Source organism: Geotrypetes seraphini, chromosome 3 (assembly GCF_902459505.1).
Source record: "Geotrypetes seraphini chromosome 3, aGeoSer1.1, whole genome shotgun sequence".
NCBI lineage: Eukaryota > Metazoa > Chordata > Amphibia > Gymnophiona > Dermophiidae > Geotrypetes > Geotrypetes seraphini.
The window spans coordinates 261,461,228-261,481,957 of record NC_047086.1 but is presented as its reverse complement, the minus strand read 5'-3'; the positions used below and the strand labels follow the sequence as shown (position 1 = coordinate 261,481,957).

At 43.7% G+C, this 20,730-nt stretch overlaps 1 protein-coding gene across 1 annotated transcript in view; it reads left to right on the top strand.

The window, feature by feature from the left end:
• CRIM1 (cysteine rich transmembrane BMP regulator 1) overlaps positions 1–20,730 on the top strand; it is a 1,144,468-nt gene that overhangs the window by 981,730 nt on the left and 142,008 nt on the right. The window contains exon 9 of the mRNA XM_033937787.1: positions 11,475–11,631. Within this exon, the coding sequence (XP_033793678.1) occupies positions 11,475–11,631 (157 nt within the window). The remainder of the gene's footprint in view (positions 1–11,474; positions 11,632–20,730) is intronic.

Below are 20,730 nucleotides of genomic sequence, written 5' to 3'. Positions count from 1 at the left end.
GAAGGCGGGTGGGGGTGTCGTGGGGGTCGGCCAGGGGGGTCGCGGGTCGGCTGGGGGACGGGCGGATGTTCTTGGGGGGGGGCGGTCGTTGGGGGGAGGGGGTTTGCGTCGAGGGCAGGAGGGCCTGGGATCCCTCCTGCCCGTAATGTAGTGCGGGGTGGGGTTAGGGGGTCGCCGTGGCCAGGAGGGTTTGGGCTCCCTCCTGGCCCGATATTGTTGGGGAGTCGGCGGTCCTTCGGGGTGAGGGTGCGAGTGGTCCTGCCGGGGGGGGATGTATCGGACGTCGGGGAGTCGGCCGGGCAAGAGGGCTTGGGCTCCCTCTTGCTCCGATCGTGGATGCGGGTGCGGGTGGGAGCGCGTGCGAGCGGTCGTTCGGGGTGGGGGTGCGAGCGGTCCTGCTGGGGGGGGGTGAATCGGGCGTCGGGCGGGGTGGGAACTATGTTTAAAAACTTTTCTATACCGCGCTCAGGCATATAACGCGCGAGGGGTATGCGCGGTACGTAAAATCACGTATAACGCGCGCGTTATATCCGCGAAAATACGGTATATTTCACCTGACCTCAATATATATGGAAGAGACCTCAGTAGCAGGGAACTGTGATACATAAATCAAATCTGTAATAGTATCTCCCGGACTGACTACTCTAGTAAGGACTATTATAAAGCCCAAGTGAGTTCACCCGATACATCATGTCTCCACCTTTTAGTATTAATGTGAAGTGAAAAAATCAAACTCAAACTCAAAACAAAACCAGTGAGAAATAAATGTATATAAACATATATCATTCATTCACCTCCTTCTCTCATGAGAGAGTCTTCAGTTTTCAGTAACCTACATCCTATATATATACTGGAATAGAAATCCCTAATGTAATGTAATGTAATACTCAAGCACAATGCAAAAAATATATATGTAAAAATATTCAACCCCTGAAAAACGTTAAACTTATTTGTGTTGAAAGGAAAGTCCGTATTAGCCGACTCTTTGGTTTTCTATTCTTATGTAAACCAATTTGATTGTAACCACAGAAAGGCAATTTATCAAATCCCATCCCCCCCTTTTCCTGTGTGTGACCATTCTACTTTACAGGCCCTTCTGTATGGAATACTCTTCCCCTCTCTATTCATAATATTTCCTTGCTTAAAGTTGCCCTCAAGACATGGCTGTTTATGCAAGCCTTTTCACCTACATAGCATAGGGATATGGATTTCCACTGCAGCCAGGCCACCCATGAAGAGTCGAATTCTTGTCTTTTACCCCATTTTGTATGCTGAACGATTGATATTCTGCTTTTCTATCTACATATTGGTGTTCCTTTTCTTACTTTGTTGAACTCTTTTTTTTAAGATTGTAAATTGTTACTGAGGTGACATTGCATATTTTAAAGTCATCTGCCTTGACCTCTTTGACCCCCCCCCCCCCGAATATAAATGATAATTAACATTTTCTCTGCATACAGTGTGATTTGTATTTTTTTAAATTTTATTGTTGGTAGATCATTTGACTTGGTCATTTTAAAAGTAGCTTGCAAGCTTTATATTCTGCCTTCTCCCAGTTTAACCTTCAGTTCCCTCTGGTCTTCAGGGTCCTATATCCCCACTCTGTTTGGGATAATTCTTACCACTGATCCTTCTCCATGAGTCAGACTATTTGTGAACAGCCCTTCCACTTTTAGACAGGTTCTCTGAATATTGTAAGTAACCGCATAAAAGATAGCGGACCGCATAAACCCAGACATGGCCCGGCATTGAATATCTGGAAATGATGTCAGCAGTGGCTAAAAAAATGCTCACCGCCACTGGCTGAATATCTTCCCCATAATTCCTTTCCACTACTTTTATTTACTCCCCACCTTGAGTAAATTCCTTCAAAAAGATGGTAAATAAATCTTAATAAATAAAAAAATCTAATCAGTCACAAGAGCAAATATAGAGAGAGCTGCGACTTCTGACTCTTCTCTACAGAGAGCAAGTTAAAAAAAAAAAAAGCCTGACATCTCTGATAGTGTCCAAGCTCAAGAAGTGCAGTTATTCAGCAGCAGACTCCTTCCATTCCAATCACAGCATTTTAGTTACTGTCCCCTGCCCTCTGCCTGTCCCTGGTCTTTGCCAAATAACATAGGATGGATCTTTCTGGCTGTCCTGGTGATAAATCCCTGAGAGAGTAAGGAGAATTAGGAAGAAGAAAGAGAACTTTTCAATTTTCTTCTTCCTAAACCTCCTTCCTCCCTAGAGATTTGTCTAGTTTTTATTTACTGGAAATACAGGTGTAAATAGTTAAGAAATATTTTCCCAGTTATTTGACTATCTGAGTTGAATTCAACTATTCACTTTCAAATATATCTGACAGTGCAAACGACTTTATTGACTGAGAGGAGTGAGTGGATTCTGTGCCAGATGGCATTCTAGCTCTGCCCGTCCCGGATCTGCCCTCAACCAGTTCATCCGATGCTCATAACCAGTGCAGGATTACATCAATTTTTCTCTGTAGGTACATTATATATTTTAATGAGCTTAACCAGTCTCACACTGATGCTGATTTCTACAGTAAAACTACAGGACCCAATTAAGAGTGGGAGAGGGAGCCAAGAGGATTGTAGCCTCAGGCTTCTGCCTACTCCATGGTCCTCCTGGCCTCCATATGCTTTTATTCAGATGTCAAGCATGGTCATGCTGTCAGTAAAAAAGAGAAGAATGAAAACCTAATCATTCATAAATAAAGAGTAGATTCTGGCCTGCTGTCATTACATTGGCATTTACAGCTTTGGTTTCATACTATCAAGACTTGTGACACGGAGAAACAGATAAAGACTATATGGCCTATCCAGTCTACCCATCTGTGCCATCTACTATCCCTTCCTCCCCCCTAGAGATCTTATGTACCTGTCCCAAGCTTTCTTTAACGCAATTATAGTTTGTGTCTCCAACACCTCCACTGAGAGGCCGTTCCATTAATTCACCACCCTTTCCGTAAAGAAGTATTTTTTCAGATTACTTCTGGGTCTGTCCCCTTTCACATTCATCCTATGCCCCTTATTTCAGAGCTTTCTTTCATTTGAAAGAGATTCATCTCTTGTGCATTAATGCCATGGCGGTATTTAAATTTCTCTATCATATCTCCCCTTTCTTGCCTTTCTTTTAAAGTATACATATTGAATTCTTTAATTCTGTCCCAATACACTTTATGACAAAGACCACTGACCATTTTAGTAGCTGCCCTCTGGACTGACTCCATCCTGTTTATATCTTTATGAAGGTACTAGTATTTTAGCCCGTTACATTTGTTACAGTAACGGGTGCTAGAATAGCCTCACAAATATCCTGACCCTGACCCCACCCGTGGCCCTCCATCTAGCCTCCTGGACCCCCATTGCTTACCCGAGGCGGTCCTGATGTACCAACCCCTCCTCCCTCAGTGCCCCAAAGCAGCAGCGGTACACTCTCTCTGACCCTGTTACACCCCTTTTGCCATCTTTCCCTTTTCTGTCCCCTCCGTCCTTCCCCAAGGCCATCTCTCTCTCTCTCTCCTGCTCCTGCTGTACAGACAGGCAGCCTTGAATGCGGATAGATTCTGTAAAAGTACAGAATTACCAGCGCGTTTTCTTAATTTATTTTGTGAGCTACCTAGTCTCCAGGACGACAATTCTTCATTCAGGGCACGTGGTCACCGGCCATTCTTCCGGCCGTGTACCCACTTCCCCCAAACTGGAAACAGGAACCGCAGTCGGAGGCGGGAAGGTGCCGAGTGGGCTGACAAAATGAAATCCAAATCCTGTGCCCGCCATTCTTCTGGCCGCGCACTGGTAAGCGAGCATACGCATTCCTGCCGCCATGGACCTACTGATCATGGATCAGAGATCACGGAAGCACATGCGCACGCGCGCTTAGGGTTTTATTATATTAGATGGTCTACAGCAGTGTTTTTCAACCTTTTTACACCTATGGACCGGCAGAAATAAAAGAATTATTCTGTGGACCGGCATCGGTCCGTGGACCGGCGGTTGAAGAACACTGGCAAGTCGTGGGCAAGTCTTCGCCCATCTCTACCCAATCTCCACCTCAGACCCCGCCCCCATAATAGTACTAATTGCACCTTGCACGTCCCATGCCTCATCTGGAAGCCTTCCCTCTGACGTTGCAACGTCAGAGAGAAGGCTTCCGGTTCAGGCGCAGGATGCCCTTAGGAGCCACTGTCCGTGGCTTTGTGCACTGAATCAGTTAGGAAGAGGGAGCTGGCTCGAAGGTAGTGCCGCATCGATCGCAACGTGGACCGGTGGTTAAAGAACAGTGTTTTGGGTCTGATGTACGTGCTGGCCCTGTGGACCGGCAGGAAATTTTTGTGGACCGGCACTGGTCCATGGACCGGTGGTTGAAGAACACTGGTCTACAGAATTGTGCACAATATTCTAAATGAGATCTCACCTGAGTCTGCTACTGGACATTCCTCTCCCTTTGCACCCAAGCATCCATCTAGCTTTCTCCACCACCTTTTCTACCTATTTGGCCACTTTAAGATGATCACACCCAAGTCCTGCTCCTCTTTCATACACAAAAGTTCTTCACCTCCTAAACTATACCATTCCCTCAGGTTTTTGCAGCCCAAATACATGACCCTGAATTTTTTAGCATTAAATCTTAACTGCCAGATTCTGGACCATTCTTCAAATTTCCTCTTGTTATCCACACTATCAGGAGTATCTGCTCCATTGTAGATTTTGATATCATTTGCAAAGAGGCAAACCATATCAGACAGCTCTTCAGCAATATCACTTACAAATATATATATTTTTTTAATGGCCCAAGACCCAAACTGTGCAGCATATCACTGGTAATATCCCTTCCCTCAGAGTGAATTCCATATACCACTACCCTCAGTTGCCTTCCACTCAACTAGTTTCTGTCCCTTCTTTACACTCCCCAGGTCCATCAATTTAGGGCCCATACTGACAGCGCACAGTTTATTTATTAATTGTCTATGTAGAACCATGTCAAAGGCTTTGATAAAATCTAAGTACACTACATTTAGTACTTTCCCTCGACCCAGCTCTGTGGTCACCCACTCAAAGAAATTAATCAGATTTGTCTGACAGGACCTACCTTTAGTGAAACCATGTTGCCTCAGGTCCTGTAATCTACTGGATTCCAGAAACTTTACTATTCTCTATTGTAAAAGCATTTCCATTACTTTATTTACCACAGAAGTCATACTTACTAGTGTATATTTTCCAATCTGTTTTTGTGGAGCAGGACCACATCCGTCCTTCTCCAGTCCTCTGGGACATTGCTGACTCTAGAGACACATTGAAAAAAGCCAGCAAGTGGAACTGCCAGAATGTCATTAAGTTCTTTCAGTACCCTTAGATATATGCCATCTAGCCCCATCGATTTGTCCACTTTTAGTTTAGTTAGCTCCTCATTAACACAGTTCTCTGAAAATTGTTCAGGGTTTACTACACCTTCATTCCTATTTGCAGAAGAATGCATTTCAATGCTACCACCCTAGCCTTTTGCACCAGTTCTTTAAAACCTTTCCCCCATATACCCAAGGAACCTTCCCATCCCTACACCAAACCCGAGGGTTGATATGCAACCAGTTGTCCAACAATATTATTAAGAAAATCAACTGTCTAGTCTCAATATCTGTGAATCCAGGGACATCCCCACAATATATGGCTGTATCCCCCTGAGCATTCTGACACTTAAGACAAAGAGGAGAGTGTGCACTTTCTGCCTTATATGCTTGGTAAGAGGAAAAATATGCTCTATGAAGAATGTGATACCAACATTCTCTATATTCAGAGCTATACAGCAACTGTGGGATTTTCTTTTATTATACTAAGGAAATCATACCTGCTTTCCTGAACCATTCCACCCCTCTCCCCATTTATTCAGAAAAGTATACAGTAGTTCTTTTAGGGTCCTTCCTTAGTTAGACCTTTATATAATATAGAAACAGACAGATAATTAGGTCCTTGAGTCTCCAATAGCTCATGCAGCTTGCTCACAAAGTGGCTTGAAAAGAGTCAAATGGTATTGACAACATAATGTTTCAATTGCAAATAGGAAAAATCATCCCCAGTGTGGCATCCCAGTTTCTGCCTTAATTCCAACAATGAATAAATCCTCCAATATTCCCCCACCGAATTTTGCAATTTACCAAAACTAAACTTTCCATACCTGTACAAAAATCAGAGTTCCCAGTCAACTGCATTCTGGATATTCTCCTCCCCAACAATACTGACACAGATCTCTTTGCAATATCAAGAGATCTTTGCACAGGAGCCATAGTAGTAATGTACGTATAGCATATAGCCAGCAAGGAAACAAAGTCATAAGAACATAAGAATTGCCACTGCTGGGTCAGACCAGTGGTCCATCGTGCCCAGTAGTCCGCTCACGCGACGGCCCTTAGATCAAAGACTAGCGCCCTAACTGAGACTAGCTTTACCTGCGTATGTTCTGGTTCAGCAGGAACTTGTCTAACTTTGTCTTGAATCCCTGGAGGGTGTTTTCCCCTATAACAGACTCCAGAAGAGCATTCCAGTTCTCTTCCACTCTCTGGGTGAAGAACTTCCTTACGTTTGTATGTAATCTATCCCTTTTTAACTTTAGAGAGTGCCCTTTCGTTCTTTCTACCTTGGAGAGGGTGAACAACTTGTCTTTATCTACTAAATCTATTCCCTTCATTATCTTGAATGTTTCGATCATGTCCCCTCTCAGTCTCCTCTTTTCAAGGGAGAAGAAGCCCAGTTTCTCTAATCTCTTACTGTACGGCAACACCTCCAGCCCCTTAACCATTTTAGTTGCTCTTCTCTGGACCCTTTCGAGTAGTACTGTGTCCTTCTTCAGGTACGGTGACCAGTGCTGGACGCAGTATTTCAGGTGAGGGCGTACCATGGACCGGTACAGCGGCATGATAACCTTCTCCAATCTGTTCGTGATCCCCTTCTTAATTATTCCTAGCTTTCTGTTTGCCCTTTTCTCTGCCGCCACGCATTGCATGGACAGCTTCATTGACTTGTCGACCAGTACTCCCAAGTCTCTTTCCTGGGGGGGCTCTCCAAATACTGTACCGGACATCCTGCAGTTTACAGGATAAATTTTATATACAATGGTACCTTGGATTACGAGCATAATCCGTTCTAGGAGAATGCTCGTAATCCAAAATGCTCGTTTATCAAAGCAAAGTTCCCCATAGAAAATAGTGGCAACAGCAACGATTCATTCCAGAACCCAGGGTCTGTACCTGTCGGGTGCCGGGTGCTGTAGCGCCGTCTCCTCCGTCCATCATCCAAAGAAGAACCCCACAGTGCCGCTTCAGGGGGATGTCTATAATGTCCGCCAGCCACTGGAGAACGCATTCAACCTTTCATCTTTCGACCTATGACCAGATATTTCTTAGGTCCCAAATTTTTTTACCCCCCTCTCGTTTTCTCCCTTTTTGGTTTTTCTCTCTAACAAAGAATTGTAACTTTTCCCCCCTACCCGCCACGACTCATGTCTGTTATAGATTTGTAAGTCCGAAGTTATTTTGTCTGTTTCCACAACCTTGTTTTTATGAAGTTGTACATCGCTTAGTAAACTGAATAAGCGATTCATCAAATATTAATAAAATCTTGAAACTTGAAACTTGCAGTGCTGCTTCAGAAGGATGCCTCCGCCATCTGCCGGCTAGTCCTCCACGTCGGATGCCCCTCGCATACTGGAGAGCCCCCACCCGATCCCACGCAGCCAAGCGCCGCCGCACATGACATGCACAACGCCGATGATTGACGCTGTGCGTGTCACATGCAACGTGCAGGCGGGACAGCACCTAGCCGCGCAGGCCCAGACAGAGGTCCTCCAACATGCAGAAGGCACCCGACGTGGAAGGCTGGCCGGAAGACGGAAGAGGAATCCCCCGAAGCTGTGCTTCCTGGACTGTAAGCGCTCGTTTATTGGGGCAGTGCTCGGTTTGCGAGTCAAAAGTTTGCCGAGTGTTTTGCTCATCTTGCAAAACACTCGCAAACCGGGTTCCTCGCAAACCGAGGTTCCACTGTAGTTGCAGTGCAAGATTTATCAATATAAATTTTTATCCTAGTCTGACACATTTCGAGGATCTCGTACCAATATACATTAATAATTCTTTGTAATCTATCGGCCTTAGGCAGGGGAGTTAGGTGAAGAGGCATGTTTTTATTGCTTTTCTAAAGTTGAGTCCTTTAAGGGATATGATCTGTGGGGGCAGTTCCGGCACCCACCTTTCCCAAAGGCGCAATTCTCTAAACGTCGTCACATGATTGACACACGATCGGCAGTTGCTTTTAAGGCAGCCACTGACAATGGCACCATTTAGCTAATCCGGGCATAAGTCTATTATGGCCCCATTCTGCATGGGTTCTAGTACCAACTGCGGGAACAGTTCACCCTGTAGAATCTAGGAACTCCCTACTTCTAGAAGACTCTGAAATAGGGATACTCCCAATCAGTATGTGGCATATTAAAATCACATATTAGTAGTACTTCACCTTTCACAGCTATATTTTGAATGTCTTCAATTAAATTGCTATCCACTTGTTCTATCTATGAAGGAGGCCTGTGTAATGTAAATACATTTTCCACTTCCTCTTTCTAGATTGACCTACAGTGCCTCTTTCTTGCCCTGCAGGTCCTGCAATTATGTGGATTTAATATTATATTTAACTTACAGTATAATGCCACCCGCCCCCTTTCTTCCTATAGCCTGGTATAACTGTTTCCCAGTCATGGTTCTCCATGAACCATGTCTCTATGACCACCATTCAATTCAAATCAGTCTTTTTCATCACAGTATCTACTGTAGATTCAGAACCTTATTTCTCATTCTAAAGGCATTAATATATACTGCTTTCCAGATGTTGCATGTTTTCCCCATTTATGTGGCGGTATTTAATGATTCACTTACCTGAGGGCTTATACCCACATGGAGGCTTCAATCATCCAGCCCCAATGATTCTAGTTTAAAGCTTTCCTCAGAAGATTAGCCAGTCTGCTGCTGAAGGTACATCTTCCCTTTGATAGATGATATCATCTCTGCTCAGCAGCCCTTGGAAAATCATTCTTTGGTCTAGGAGTCCAAAATCATCTTGATGACACCATCCACACAGCCACATGTTGATCTCCAGGATGCAAACTTCTGTACCTTGTCCTTCTTCCTCGACAAGGATTGACGAAAATATCACCTGCACACATGTCTGCTTCACCTTCTCTCCCAGAGTCATGAAGTCACTTTTGATACATTCAGAGGGCGACCTAGCAGTATTATTTGTGCTAACATGGATAAGCAACTCATTCCTTGTGGTGATTTGGTTACTTAAATATTAGACAGGTGAGGAAAGGGTTCATTCGAAAGTGAAGATTCTAGATTTGAAAAAAACTTTGTTCAGATGGAGGATTACTGCCACCATTTCTGAACATGCATATTATGCTATGTTTTGTAACATATGCATAGTTTTGGATAGTACGGAAGGACAGGGAAAGTTACAGGTCCTAATTTTCAATTGGTCCCCTTTTCAAACCTTCTCATAAAGAGTAAAGCAGACATGCAGAGGTGGCAAAAGATAATGTATCGTTACAGGATGTCAACATTATGCTACAATACGCTGTGATATTTGACAGTGCTAACCAAAAGAGCCCTCATTTCCATGCTTTTCTCAGTCAGTACTTTTTCATATCTATAGATAAGGCAATTCCAGGTTCTACCACATGTTCACGTCAAGATCAGCATTACCTTTCCAATTGGCCAGAACCAATTTTAACACCAGAGCTAGCAAAAATGTGCTTAGTAACTTTGTATAACACTGCTAAAGCGATCCAGGTTACTATTCTGGACGATAGAAGGTCAATCACTGGCATATTTTCATTTTAAAATATCTGTGATTGGAAGTGGAGAACATGCAACACAGGGGTACCAAACTGCAATCCAAAAGGAGCACAACCCAGTCAGGTTTTATATGCATGAGATTTGTTTATATACACTGGATGCAGTGCACAGAAGTGTATCATGTGCTGGCTTAAGGATATCTTAACACTATAGGCCAGTGGTTCTCAACCTTCCTAATACCGCGACCCTTTAATACAGTTCCTCATGTTGTGGTGACCCCCAACCATAAAATTATTTTAGTTGCTACTTCATAACTGCAATTTTGCTACTGTTATGAATCGTAATGTAAATATCTGATATGCAGGATGTATTTTCATTGTTACAAATTGAACATAATTAAAGCAGAGTGATTAATCACAAAAAAATATGTAATTATATATTGTGAAATATTTATTTATAATTACAAATAAATGTATGTGGGTGTATCTGCATGTAGCCGGACCCGCCTGGAGACAGATAGAGGAGCGGTGTCTGGGTTCCGACCATTGGAAATATGTGTTTTCCAATGGTCTTAGGCGACCCCTGTGAAAGGGTCGTTCGACTCCCAAAGGGGTCGCGACCCACAGGTTGAGAACCGCTGCTCTAGGCGAACCTTCAGCCATGTGCCCCTCCTGTGCCTCCAGGGGCAGTTGAAGTCCCTACCTCATCATCGTCCATGTCTTCTCCTCCCTATCCCCATCTTTGGATCCAACATTTTCCTTTACTCTCCCCCCACCTTTGGGTCCAGCATCTCTCCTTCCCTTCTTTACACCCCTCACTCATGTCCACCCCTCACTCATGTTATCTCCCCTCCCCATCCCTACTTCCTCTCCCAGATCCAGCATCTCATCTCCCTTTTCCTTCCACCTCAGTCCATCATCTCATTTCCCTTTTCTTAATTCAGTATCTTGTGCAGCATGCTCCTCCTATTGCCTCCACCACTTTTGTACATTTTCCCGAGCAATTTTGAAGATACTGCTGACCAACACAAGACTTTTAGTAGAGGCACTGCTGCCTTCCACTCTCCCCTCGATGAAGGATTTCCTGTTAGAGGAAGAGTAGAAAGTGGCAGCACTTGAGTTCAGGCCTCTACTGCAAAGTCCTGTGCTGACACAAATTACCTTCAAAGTGGCCTAGGAATATATGCAATATATGAGGTAAGGGAGAGGAGATTAGATGATGCTATCCTAAATGCTAAAACCCTAGGCAGACCCCTAGTCCATTTAGTGACAGGGCTGGCCCTAAATATACCTCATAAATATTTATTGGGGACCGCATGAAAACGGGACATCCTTTTTTTGCTATGTTATTAAAATAAAAAAGAAAGCAACAATCACCCCATCCCACCATAACAAGCTTCAGATTTTCTTAATGTGATGCTGTAAACCTATAAACCAAAAATGTCAATAAACACTGGCCCTCTCACAAAAAAATAAAGTGAGCAAGAATGCAGAAACAAATTCTGTACCCCCTGTGGCTTAATTTTCTGATTTGGAAGTGTCACTCAGATGGCTTTTTTGTTTTTCTTTGTGCATCTGAACAGACATCACCATTAGACATATGAATTTGAACTTAATATTTTGTTTCAATGCAGGAGAAGAGCTGTGCACAGGGCTCATATTGGGCTGTGCCTTGGACTGTCCATTCGGCTTCCAGACTGACATCCACCACTGTGAGATCTGCCAGTGTCGCCCAAGGCCCAAGAAATGCAAGCCAATAGTGTGTGACAAGTATTGCCCATTTGGATACCTGTAAGTGTGTTATGAATATACCATGGATAATGTCATGGCCATTTTAAAAATTTCATTGTCTGTTGGCAGGACCTAAGGGGGAAGCAGAGATCCTTCCTTTGTGCTCAGTGAGGCATAGGGGTTAGGAGAGGTGAAGCTCCCTGGAAACTAGAAAGCAACAGTGGAGTGAGGGTGTTATGATGGAGTCTCTTTGAAGTGTCTCTGGTAGATTACCCTAAAGTAAATGGGAAAAATGCTTCTTTTCAGCCTAAGTACTTGGTTCCTTCAGTATTTGGTGCCCTAGACAGACATTGATAAGAACATTTGTCCCTTTAGAAATTCCTTTAAAGTCTAAGTGCAAATGAACAGTTATATGTGCCTCGAGGCAGATATGAATACCAGCATTTGTATTTTTGTAAAGTATGCATTTGAAGGGAAATTCTGCAAACTAGGTGCCGCCTTCTTTCCCAAACATATGAACCATTCCTCAAAGTATCTTCTACTATATTCAACACAGGAGCCTGAAACCCCAGAGGCAAGATCCCAAGCATGAACATGATCCCCCTCACACACTTCCTCTGGCCCCATAGCCCTCAGTCACACACATAAACCTCCCCATACACATCCCCAAGGCTATGTTTGCCAACACAGTTCTCCTCATATACATCCCCAAGTTCCAGAACCCCAACCATAAACATAATTCTCTTTCCAGAGTTTCCTATCCATATTTCATTTCCTCTCTCTGCATGTCAACTATCCATTTTTATTCTCTATTTCTATCTATGCTGTCCAGCATTTCCCCTCTGTGTTCCTATCTTTATATTTAGCACATGACTTCTCTGTGTCCTTAGCCCTCTTCCTCTGATCAGCTTCACCCCACTGGCCCTATCCTTCCCTCTATGCCAGTGGTCTCAAACTCAAACCATTTGCAGGGTCACATTTTGGATTTGCAGGTACTTGAAGGGCCGCAGAAAAAATAGTTGATATATTATTAAAGAAATGACAATTCTGCATGAGGTAAAACTCTTTATAGTTTATAAATCTTTCCTTTAACTGTTAAAGGAAAGATTTATAAATATAAAGAGTTTTACCTCATGCAAAATTGTCATTTCTTTAATGAGACATTAACTATTTTTTCTACGGCCCTCCAAATACCCTATTTTTTCTGCGGCCCTCACAGTTAAAGTTTAACATCTTTCCTTGCTCAGAATTGACACATTTAAATCACTGAACATAAGAACATAAGCAATGCTCTGCTGGGTCAGACCTGAGGTCCATCATGCCCAGAAGTCCGCTCACGCGGCAGCCCAACAGGTCCAGGACCTGTGCAGTAATCCTCTATTTATACCCTTCTATCCCCTTTTCCAGCAGGAAATTGTCCAATCCTTTCTTAAACCCCAGTACTGTACTCTGCCCTATTACGCCCTCTGGAAGCGCATTCCAGTTGTCCACCACTCGTTGGGTAAAGAAGAACTTCCTAGCATTCGTTTTGAATCTGTCCCCTTTCAACTTTTCCGAGTGCCCTCTTGTTCTTTTATTTTTCGAAAGTTTGAAGAATCTGTCCCTTTCTACTCTCTCTATGCCCTTCATGATCTTATAAGTCTCTATCATATCCCCTCTAAGTCTCCTCTTCTCCAGGGAAAAGATACCCAGTTTCTCCAATCTCTCAGCGTATGAAAGGTTTTCCATCCCTTTTATAAAATATTTTCCCTAACTTTGTTGTCTGTTGACTTCATTTTTCTGTGCTTTTAATTATGTTTCCAGGGCCTTCTTGTCCTTTGACTGTTTTTCACTCCGTCTTCACGTTCTGCCTTGCATCCATCTTTGGTATTAACTTAACTTTCAATTTTTCCCTTTTTTCTGCTTTCTTCTCAAAATCTACATTTCCATGTCTTCCCTTCCTATCTCTCTTTCCTTCCCTCCTTATTTCCATGGACTGACATCTCTCTCCTTCCCTCCTTCCCCTCCAGTGTAACATTTCTCTTTTGCTTTCTCCTTTCTGCCCCCTGCAGTCCATCTTCCTTCCCTTCCTCCTTTCTGGCCCCCCTCCCAGTCCAACATTTCTCCCTCCTTTCCACAAGTTCAACATTTTATTCTCTCTTCCTCCTGCATGCTTCTCCTCTGATCCTCCTTCCCTCAACCAAACATCTCTCTGTCTCCCTCCATGAGTCCAACTTTTTACTTTGTCCTCTCCCCCTTCCCCAGTGTAACATTTCTCCTTCCCTCCTTTCTGTCCTCCCCATCCATCTTGCCCTCTCTATGAGTCCAACACTTTCTGCCTCCTGTATGCTTTCTCTCTCTGTCCTTGCCTCTTCCCTCAGTGGCATCCCTCCTTCGCACCCCCAACCCAACATGCTCTCTCCCCATGTACCATCTTACCCTCCCCTCCAGTGTGTAGCACCTTTCCTTTCCCTCCCTTTCTGCCAGGTCCAGCAGTACCTCTTCTCCCTTCCTTTTACCTCCCCCTTGTTCAGCAGTATCCCTTCCCCCTTCTCCCCTGTCCAGCAGTACCCCTTCTCCCTTCCCTGCTCCCCTTGTCCAGCAGTACCTAGTGCACACAAGACAGAAAGAGAAGACCTGGCGTCATCATCAGCTGACCAGCAACTTCCTGCAGCCGCATCGTATGCCGGGACTCCTGCCTTTGCGTATCTGCCGGATACGCGAAGGCAGGAGTCCCGGCATACGATGTGGCTTCAGGAAGTTGCTAGTCAGCTGATGCCGATGCTGGAGCTTCTCTTCCTGCCCAGTGTGCGAGATCGCACCGGCGTCAGCTGATTTGCAACTGCCTGCTGCTGTCGCGTATGCCGGGATTCCTGCCTTTGCGTATCCGGCATACGCGACGGCAGCAGGTAGTTGCCCAGATTGCGGGATCAGGTTGCCCAGTTGCAGTTGCCCAGATTGCAAGTTCGGGCCGCAAAATAGCTGAGGGTCCGCGAGTTTGAGACCACTGCTCTATGTCCATTATCACCTCCTGTGTTTCCCTGTCTCTCCCCCTCCCCCTCCCCCCCGCCCATGTCCAGCATTGCTCCTTTATGTCCCTATCATTCCCATTGTCTCCAGCATCAGCTTTCTGGGTTCCTATCCCTGTTCTTTTCCAGCATTGCCTCTGTGTCCCTATCTCCTATTCATTCAACCTAACCCTTTATCTCTCTGTCCCTATTCTTCCTCCATGCCCAACCATTTCTGTGTCCAGCTTCTCCCCTCTCTCTTTTTCTCCTCCTGTACCCTCCACCCTGAGGCCAGGATCTCCCCCTTTGTGGATACAGCATCTCTTCCCCTTTCTCCCCTCCCCCCAACAGGTCTGTTGCTCTCTCTCTCTTTCCCCTCTAATCTTCCCTCAACTCTAGCATGGCTATTTCGCTCCAATCCAATCGTCTGTCATTCCCTCCTTCCTCCTGCAGTCCTCTAAACTTGGGTTCCATCACTGGAAACAGTAGCGATGAAGACAGGCTGCCTCCAACTGCTCCTAGTCCTTCTTCCTAGTATGGTCCTCCTCTGATGCAACTTCCTGTTCTGTGTGGGAGGAATGTAGCAAAAGGAAAGCACCAGGGCCGGCCAGAGGCAGCCTGTCTTCATTAGTGCTGCTGCCACTGCTGGCAAGTTTGAATGACTGTAGGAGAGGAAGAAGGAAAGATGTTGAACCTGTGACGGGGGGAAGGAAATGTTGAATCTGTGGCGGGGGAAAGGGAGAGAGTAAGAGGGAGAGATGCTAGCACAGGAGGTGGGGGGAAGGGAAGGGAAAGAGAAAGAGAGATGCTAAACTGTGGGACTAATAATGAGCAACAGCAAGAATATATGTGTAGACTTACGGTGCATGAGCTGGAGAAAGAGGCCAGATGCATATGTTGCAATCTAATGTATGTGACTTGATATATCTCCTAATGAAAAAAGCAGGAATGTCCTGCACTTCTATCTCTACTGGAATCAAGGACATGTAGTTACTACAAGTACTTTAGCCAGAGTTCTTTTTTTTATTTATTTACATACATAAATACATAAATGGGACCAATACTCCCTCTAAGGATTAGCCAGGTACATGCAAATTTTTTCCTCATGTGAGTGACAAGTTCTAAAAAAAATATTTTCATATGAGCAACAAGTTCTAAAAACCAACAATTGTCCAGATTTGCAAGTAATTTTGTGAGTGACACTCTTAGAATGTATGAACAATTCCTCACATGCTCAGCATGGACATAGTAAGGGCACAGACTGTGTGCACTTCAAGTCTTCTCAGGACTGGCCTTAGTTCTTCAATTTATAACATTCATTTTCTATTTAGAGATCCTCTGTATTTCTCCCATGCTTTATTGAATCCCATCACCAATATTAGCCCTTACCAAAGCAAACATCACTGCTAGCCCCCTCACATGTGTACACACATATGCTGAAAGGTTTGTTTTGAATTTATTTTGCTGCTATGGAATGCTCTCCCTGCAGACTTGTTTGGTTTTTTTTTAGTCAAATGAAAAACTTAAGATAGGATTAAAAACGTATTAGTTTATTAGTGCATTTGGGAAGAAGCTGGACAGTCATTCTTACCTGTTGTTGAAAGGGTGGGAGCGGTGGGGGATTGCATGGTTAGAGAGAGGGAACTCCAATGTCAGGGAGGATCAGGGAGCTCCTGTGTTAAGGGGGAGATTGGAATTAGAGTGAGGGGATTGGATGACCTCCGAAAGGTTTTTAGGTTATTCAGCTGGGGCCCTCAAAACTATCAATATTCAGCTGGGGCCCTAATAACTATCTTAGATGAGCCAAGGATGCCAGGACCTACATAAGCTCTGACGGCCAACACTGGAACATTAGCACTGGATATTCAGTGCTGGCATATAGCCATGCACTGCAAATCCAGAACTAATTTAGCCTGCCACAGTCAGAACATTACCCAGCCATCAGCTGAATATTACCCCCACTTTGTCTGTGGGGTTGCAAGTGTCACTTTTTAAAATAAAATTGAAAAACTTGCTCCAAAGTAATTCACCTCTCCTGTAGCTGTTTTATTTCTTTGTGATTATAGCTAAGTGTTTTCCCTTTCCCTAGTCACTGACAGTTCTTTTCTGTTTTTCTTTCTCATTTGATCTTGTAACGTTGTTTTGACCTGGTCTCTTTTCTTAGGGCACTATCAGAATTATTTACCTAGCAACAATCTGTTTTATATCTGGCACTGGGACTGTAGAGGGTGGAGATGTCCAAAGCTTTATTCTTTGTCAAAGATCAGACTGAAAGGTTTTGAGATTTCTACATTTTTGACACCAAGGATAATGCTAATACTCACTAGCCTTTCAAAGAAAAATGCAGAAAGAATAAATGGTGTTCTGAGAAGATGGGGAGCCTGCAACTAATTTGACAGCTCTACCTTGCAAGAAGTAAATACATATACTCAGACAATGAGAATTATTCCGTAAAAAGACATCTGGTAAACTCAGGAAATAAAAACATTTAGCTAAATGTCAGAAAATAAGTAGAAGAGTGGGGTCAATTTAAGGTTTCAGTTTTAGTCTGGACAGGTGGTATTTGCTTACTGGAGCTCAATGCCTAGAGGGTCTTCGTGTATGCGCAAACATTGGCATGATGATGTCATCACATCGCTATCCACACATTTCCGGGTGCCCTCCAGCCGCAGCCAGGAGTTTACTGTGCCACCGAGTAAAAAGTTTAGATCCTTGTTCAAACTTATAACGTTTCAAAAGGAGAAAAAGGCAGCATATTCTCACATGTGGTTGATGTCATCAATGGAACCCAGTGCAAAAAGTGCACTGTCATTTTAAATCTTTTGAAGGACTGCCCAAACTGCACACGTGTCGATGCCTTTCTGCCTGACGTCAGATCCCTGTTTTTCCACAGAGCTGAAAAGCTGTGTATTTTTTCCTGCATCAAACTATTTTTGTAGTGCCTTTCCATTCGAATTTTACTATAGTTCTTCATTATTTTCTTTTTCTTTACCTTAGTAAAATTTTTGGTTTGTTTTTGGGCCTTTGTGCTTATCTCAGCCTGTTTTCAGGCCAGGAGCATCGGGCTCCCCAGACCAGTGGTTCCCAACCCTGTACTGGAGGACCACCAGCCAGTCAGGTTTTCGGGATAGACCTAATGAATATGCATAAGAGAGATTTGCATATCATGGAGGTGGCAGTCAGGCAAATCTGTGTCATGCATATTCATTAGGACTATCCTGAAACCCTGACTGGCTGGTGGTCCTCCAGGACAGGGTTGGGAACCACTGCCCCAGACAATTGAGTCCTTTGATTTTTCATCAGCAGTGTTCCCCTCGATGTCCAAACCTTCCAAGACCATTTTGGTTAATGACATATTACTGGTGTGTCCAGTGCATTGCACATACCTATACAGGCTCAAGGCTACACCACTGACCTGATTCTTGGCCATGCTGTTCTAAATTGCAGAAGAGGTTACTTAAGGCTTGTCAGCTCCAATTTGAAAAACTTTTTGGAGAGATTTCTGGAGCATCGAGAATGTCAGTGGACTCTCCCAAAGACCATCTGCAGCATCGGTACCACTGCAAACATCGACACTGCATTCAACATTGGTGTCTTGGTATTGCCTTCGTCAGAGGAATCAGCTAAGAAGCATAAAAACTCTTCTCCATCCATACATACATCAGTGTCATCTCAAGTGTCTATACCATCGGTGTATCTTAAGTGTCAACACACCGAGACGAGATCACTTTCTCTTCAAGTGGTGTCCCCTTTGATGTGTGCCTCGTCATCGAGGTCACCAATGCACTGGTGCCCAACACTCCCAGCACCATCTGTACTGAGCACTGCCACAGTACCGGTGCCGTCCTCACAAGACCAGATATGGGAACTGCTTCAGAGAGAGTTAGCTATTATGTTGCAGACACACGCAGTACAGCCACCAGCCATGACACATCCGGTACTAGCCCATTCCAAGCAGCACTCTGCGCTAGCATTGAGAGCCAAATCTCAGACTCCACGTTGAAGCTCAAGATCCAGGAGAGATGCATCATAGTTCTTCATCCCTATCCAAGCACTCATCGGATAGACACCATAGAACACCTCACAGTGTCTCTCGACACTCCCCTTGATGTCATGCTTGATGTTCTCATGAGCGCTCCCCTCAGCATACCCCTCAGCACTCGACTGAACATCGTTCTTGATGCTAACTATCACTGATGGAAGGCATCGAGGGCTATGACTCAGATTTATTTTATTTTATTATTTATATACCACTTATATCCTAAGTAGTTTTACATTCAGGTACTTTATCGTGTTTTCCTATCTGTCCCAGTGGGCTCAAACTCTATTTAGTGTACCTGGGGCAATGAGGGGATTAAGTGACTTGCCCAGGGTCACAAGGCCAAGCACCGGGAAGGAGAAGGCCCACCATTTTGTGAAGGCGGGCCTGCCAGCTGGAGGGGGGAAGCATCCCTCCAGCCAGCCAACTAAAAAAGGTATTGGGGGGTCAGGGGGCATGCCTTTCGGGAGGTTCCAGCAGAAGGGACTAGGCATTCCTCCTGCCAATGATCTTTATAATAATAATAATAATAACTTTATTTTTCTATACCGCCATAGTCAGGCGACTTCTAGGCGGTTTACATTGTAAGAAGGCTGGACATTCAGCGAATAACAAAAGGGGGGGGACATCGAGGGCTATGACTCAGATTTATCTTAGCATTTATCCTCTATTCAGATCCTTTTGCTAAAGAGTCCATATCCTTTTGCTCGGCAAGGTGGTGGCAGGAGGAATTCGGCACTCCTCTTGCTGTGGACATTTGGGGGAGGAGGGCAGCTTCATGTGTTCCGACATGAGGGACTGGGCATCCCACATCTAAAAGGTCTTGTTCTGGGTGTTTGGGACTTAGACAAATTTTTGGTCGAGAATGTGGTATAACGACAGATATAGTGACGGTCTGGCTGATTAAATTCCTGGACATACAGGATTTTTGTGGAAAAAAATATTTTGGACTCTTCATTGGCCCATTTTTCAGTACTTCTTATTGACATCACTATTCAATTATCAAATATCAGTAATATCAAGTTAACAATTATCCATTCAGCTATAAATCCATGCAGCTATAAATTAACTGGTCTTCAGACCCAAATTTTCATATTTAAAGATTTCTTTCTTTAAGTCCTAATGGCACCCAGACAAATCTTCTAAATATTAAAAGAATGAGAAACTGTGTGAAATGTTTGGATTGGTTTTGGAAATAAAAAAAACTCCTGATATAGCCAATCGCAAAACATGGTATGAGTACTATAGTATATTGGGGTTTCTGCAGGAAGATTGAACTGCATTTATGAATGTGAAGGAATGAGCTGGATATCTGAAGAACAGCTCTAAGACGATCTGAGATAAGTAGAAGAATATAAAAAAATAAAACTGTTTGGATGTTTATAAGCGTAGTGATGTCACTAAGAAAGTCTGAAAAAACTGACCAATGAAGAGTGGAGTCAGTGATTCATACAATATATTTTGAAATCAGATCACATTCTGAAGGTCTGCAAAAATATATTGATAAGTTTTGTGAGCTTTATAGATTTTGATGAGTCTATAATAAATTGTTTGGTAACTAGTTAATTGTGAATTATTATGGCATACTGTAAGTTTATAAAGGCAATTTCATATAACAATTATTGATAAATGTCTTTATTGTTATCTAAAGAAAAACAGAACAAATCTGGAGACATTGACAAATATCAAATACAACTCTACTAACTCCATAACAGCATCTAGTACAATTTGAAATCCGCCCCCCCCCACACCATTTCCCCCCCCCCCTTCCCAAAGTGGGCAATCTAAACACTCATATACAATTCCATAATTGGGCAAATTACAATCTCTGTAGAGACAGGGTTTAAGTCTTAAAAGGCCAGTTCTAGAGCTCTCTCCAGGAGGGAAGGAAGAGGGTATTTTGTGGACAAATTTGATGAACTGATTTTTCCTATGTATTTTTTTTTTCTTTGAAATTTTTTTTGTTTTTAGTATCACATCCAAGTTGTTATGATTATATTATTGAAAAGTTAATTTAAAAAAATATTCATCTCCCCAAGTGACTATTAGAGCTTTAGCAGGTGGGCTAGCAAACTGTGGGTTGCTATGAGTGGATGCCTTTGGGTTCACTGATTTATTGCTCAGCATGTGGTC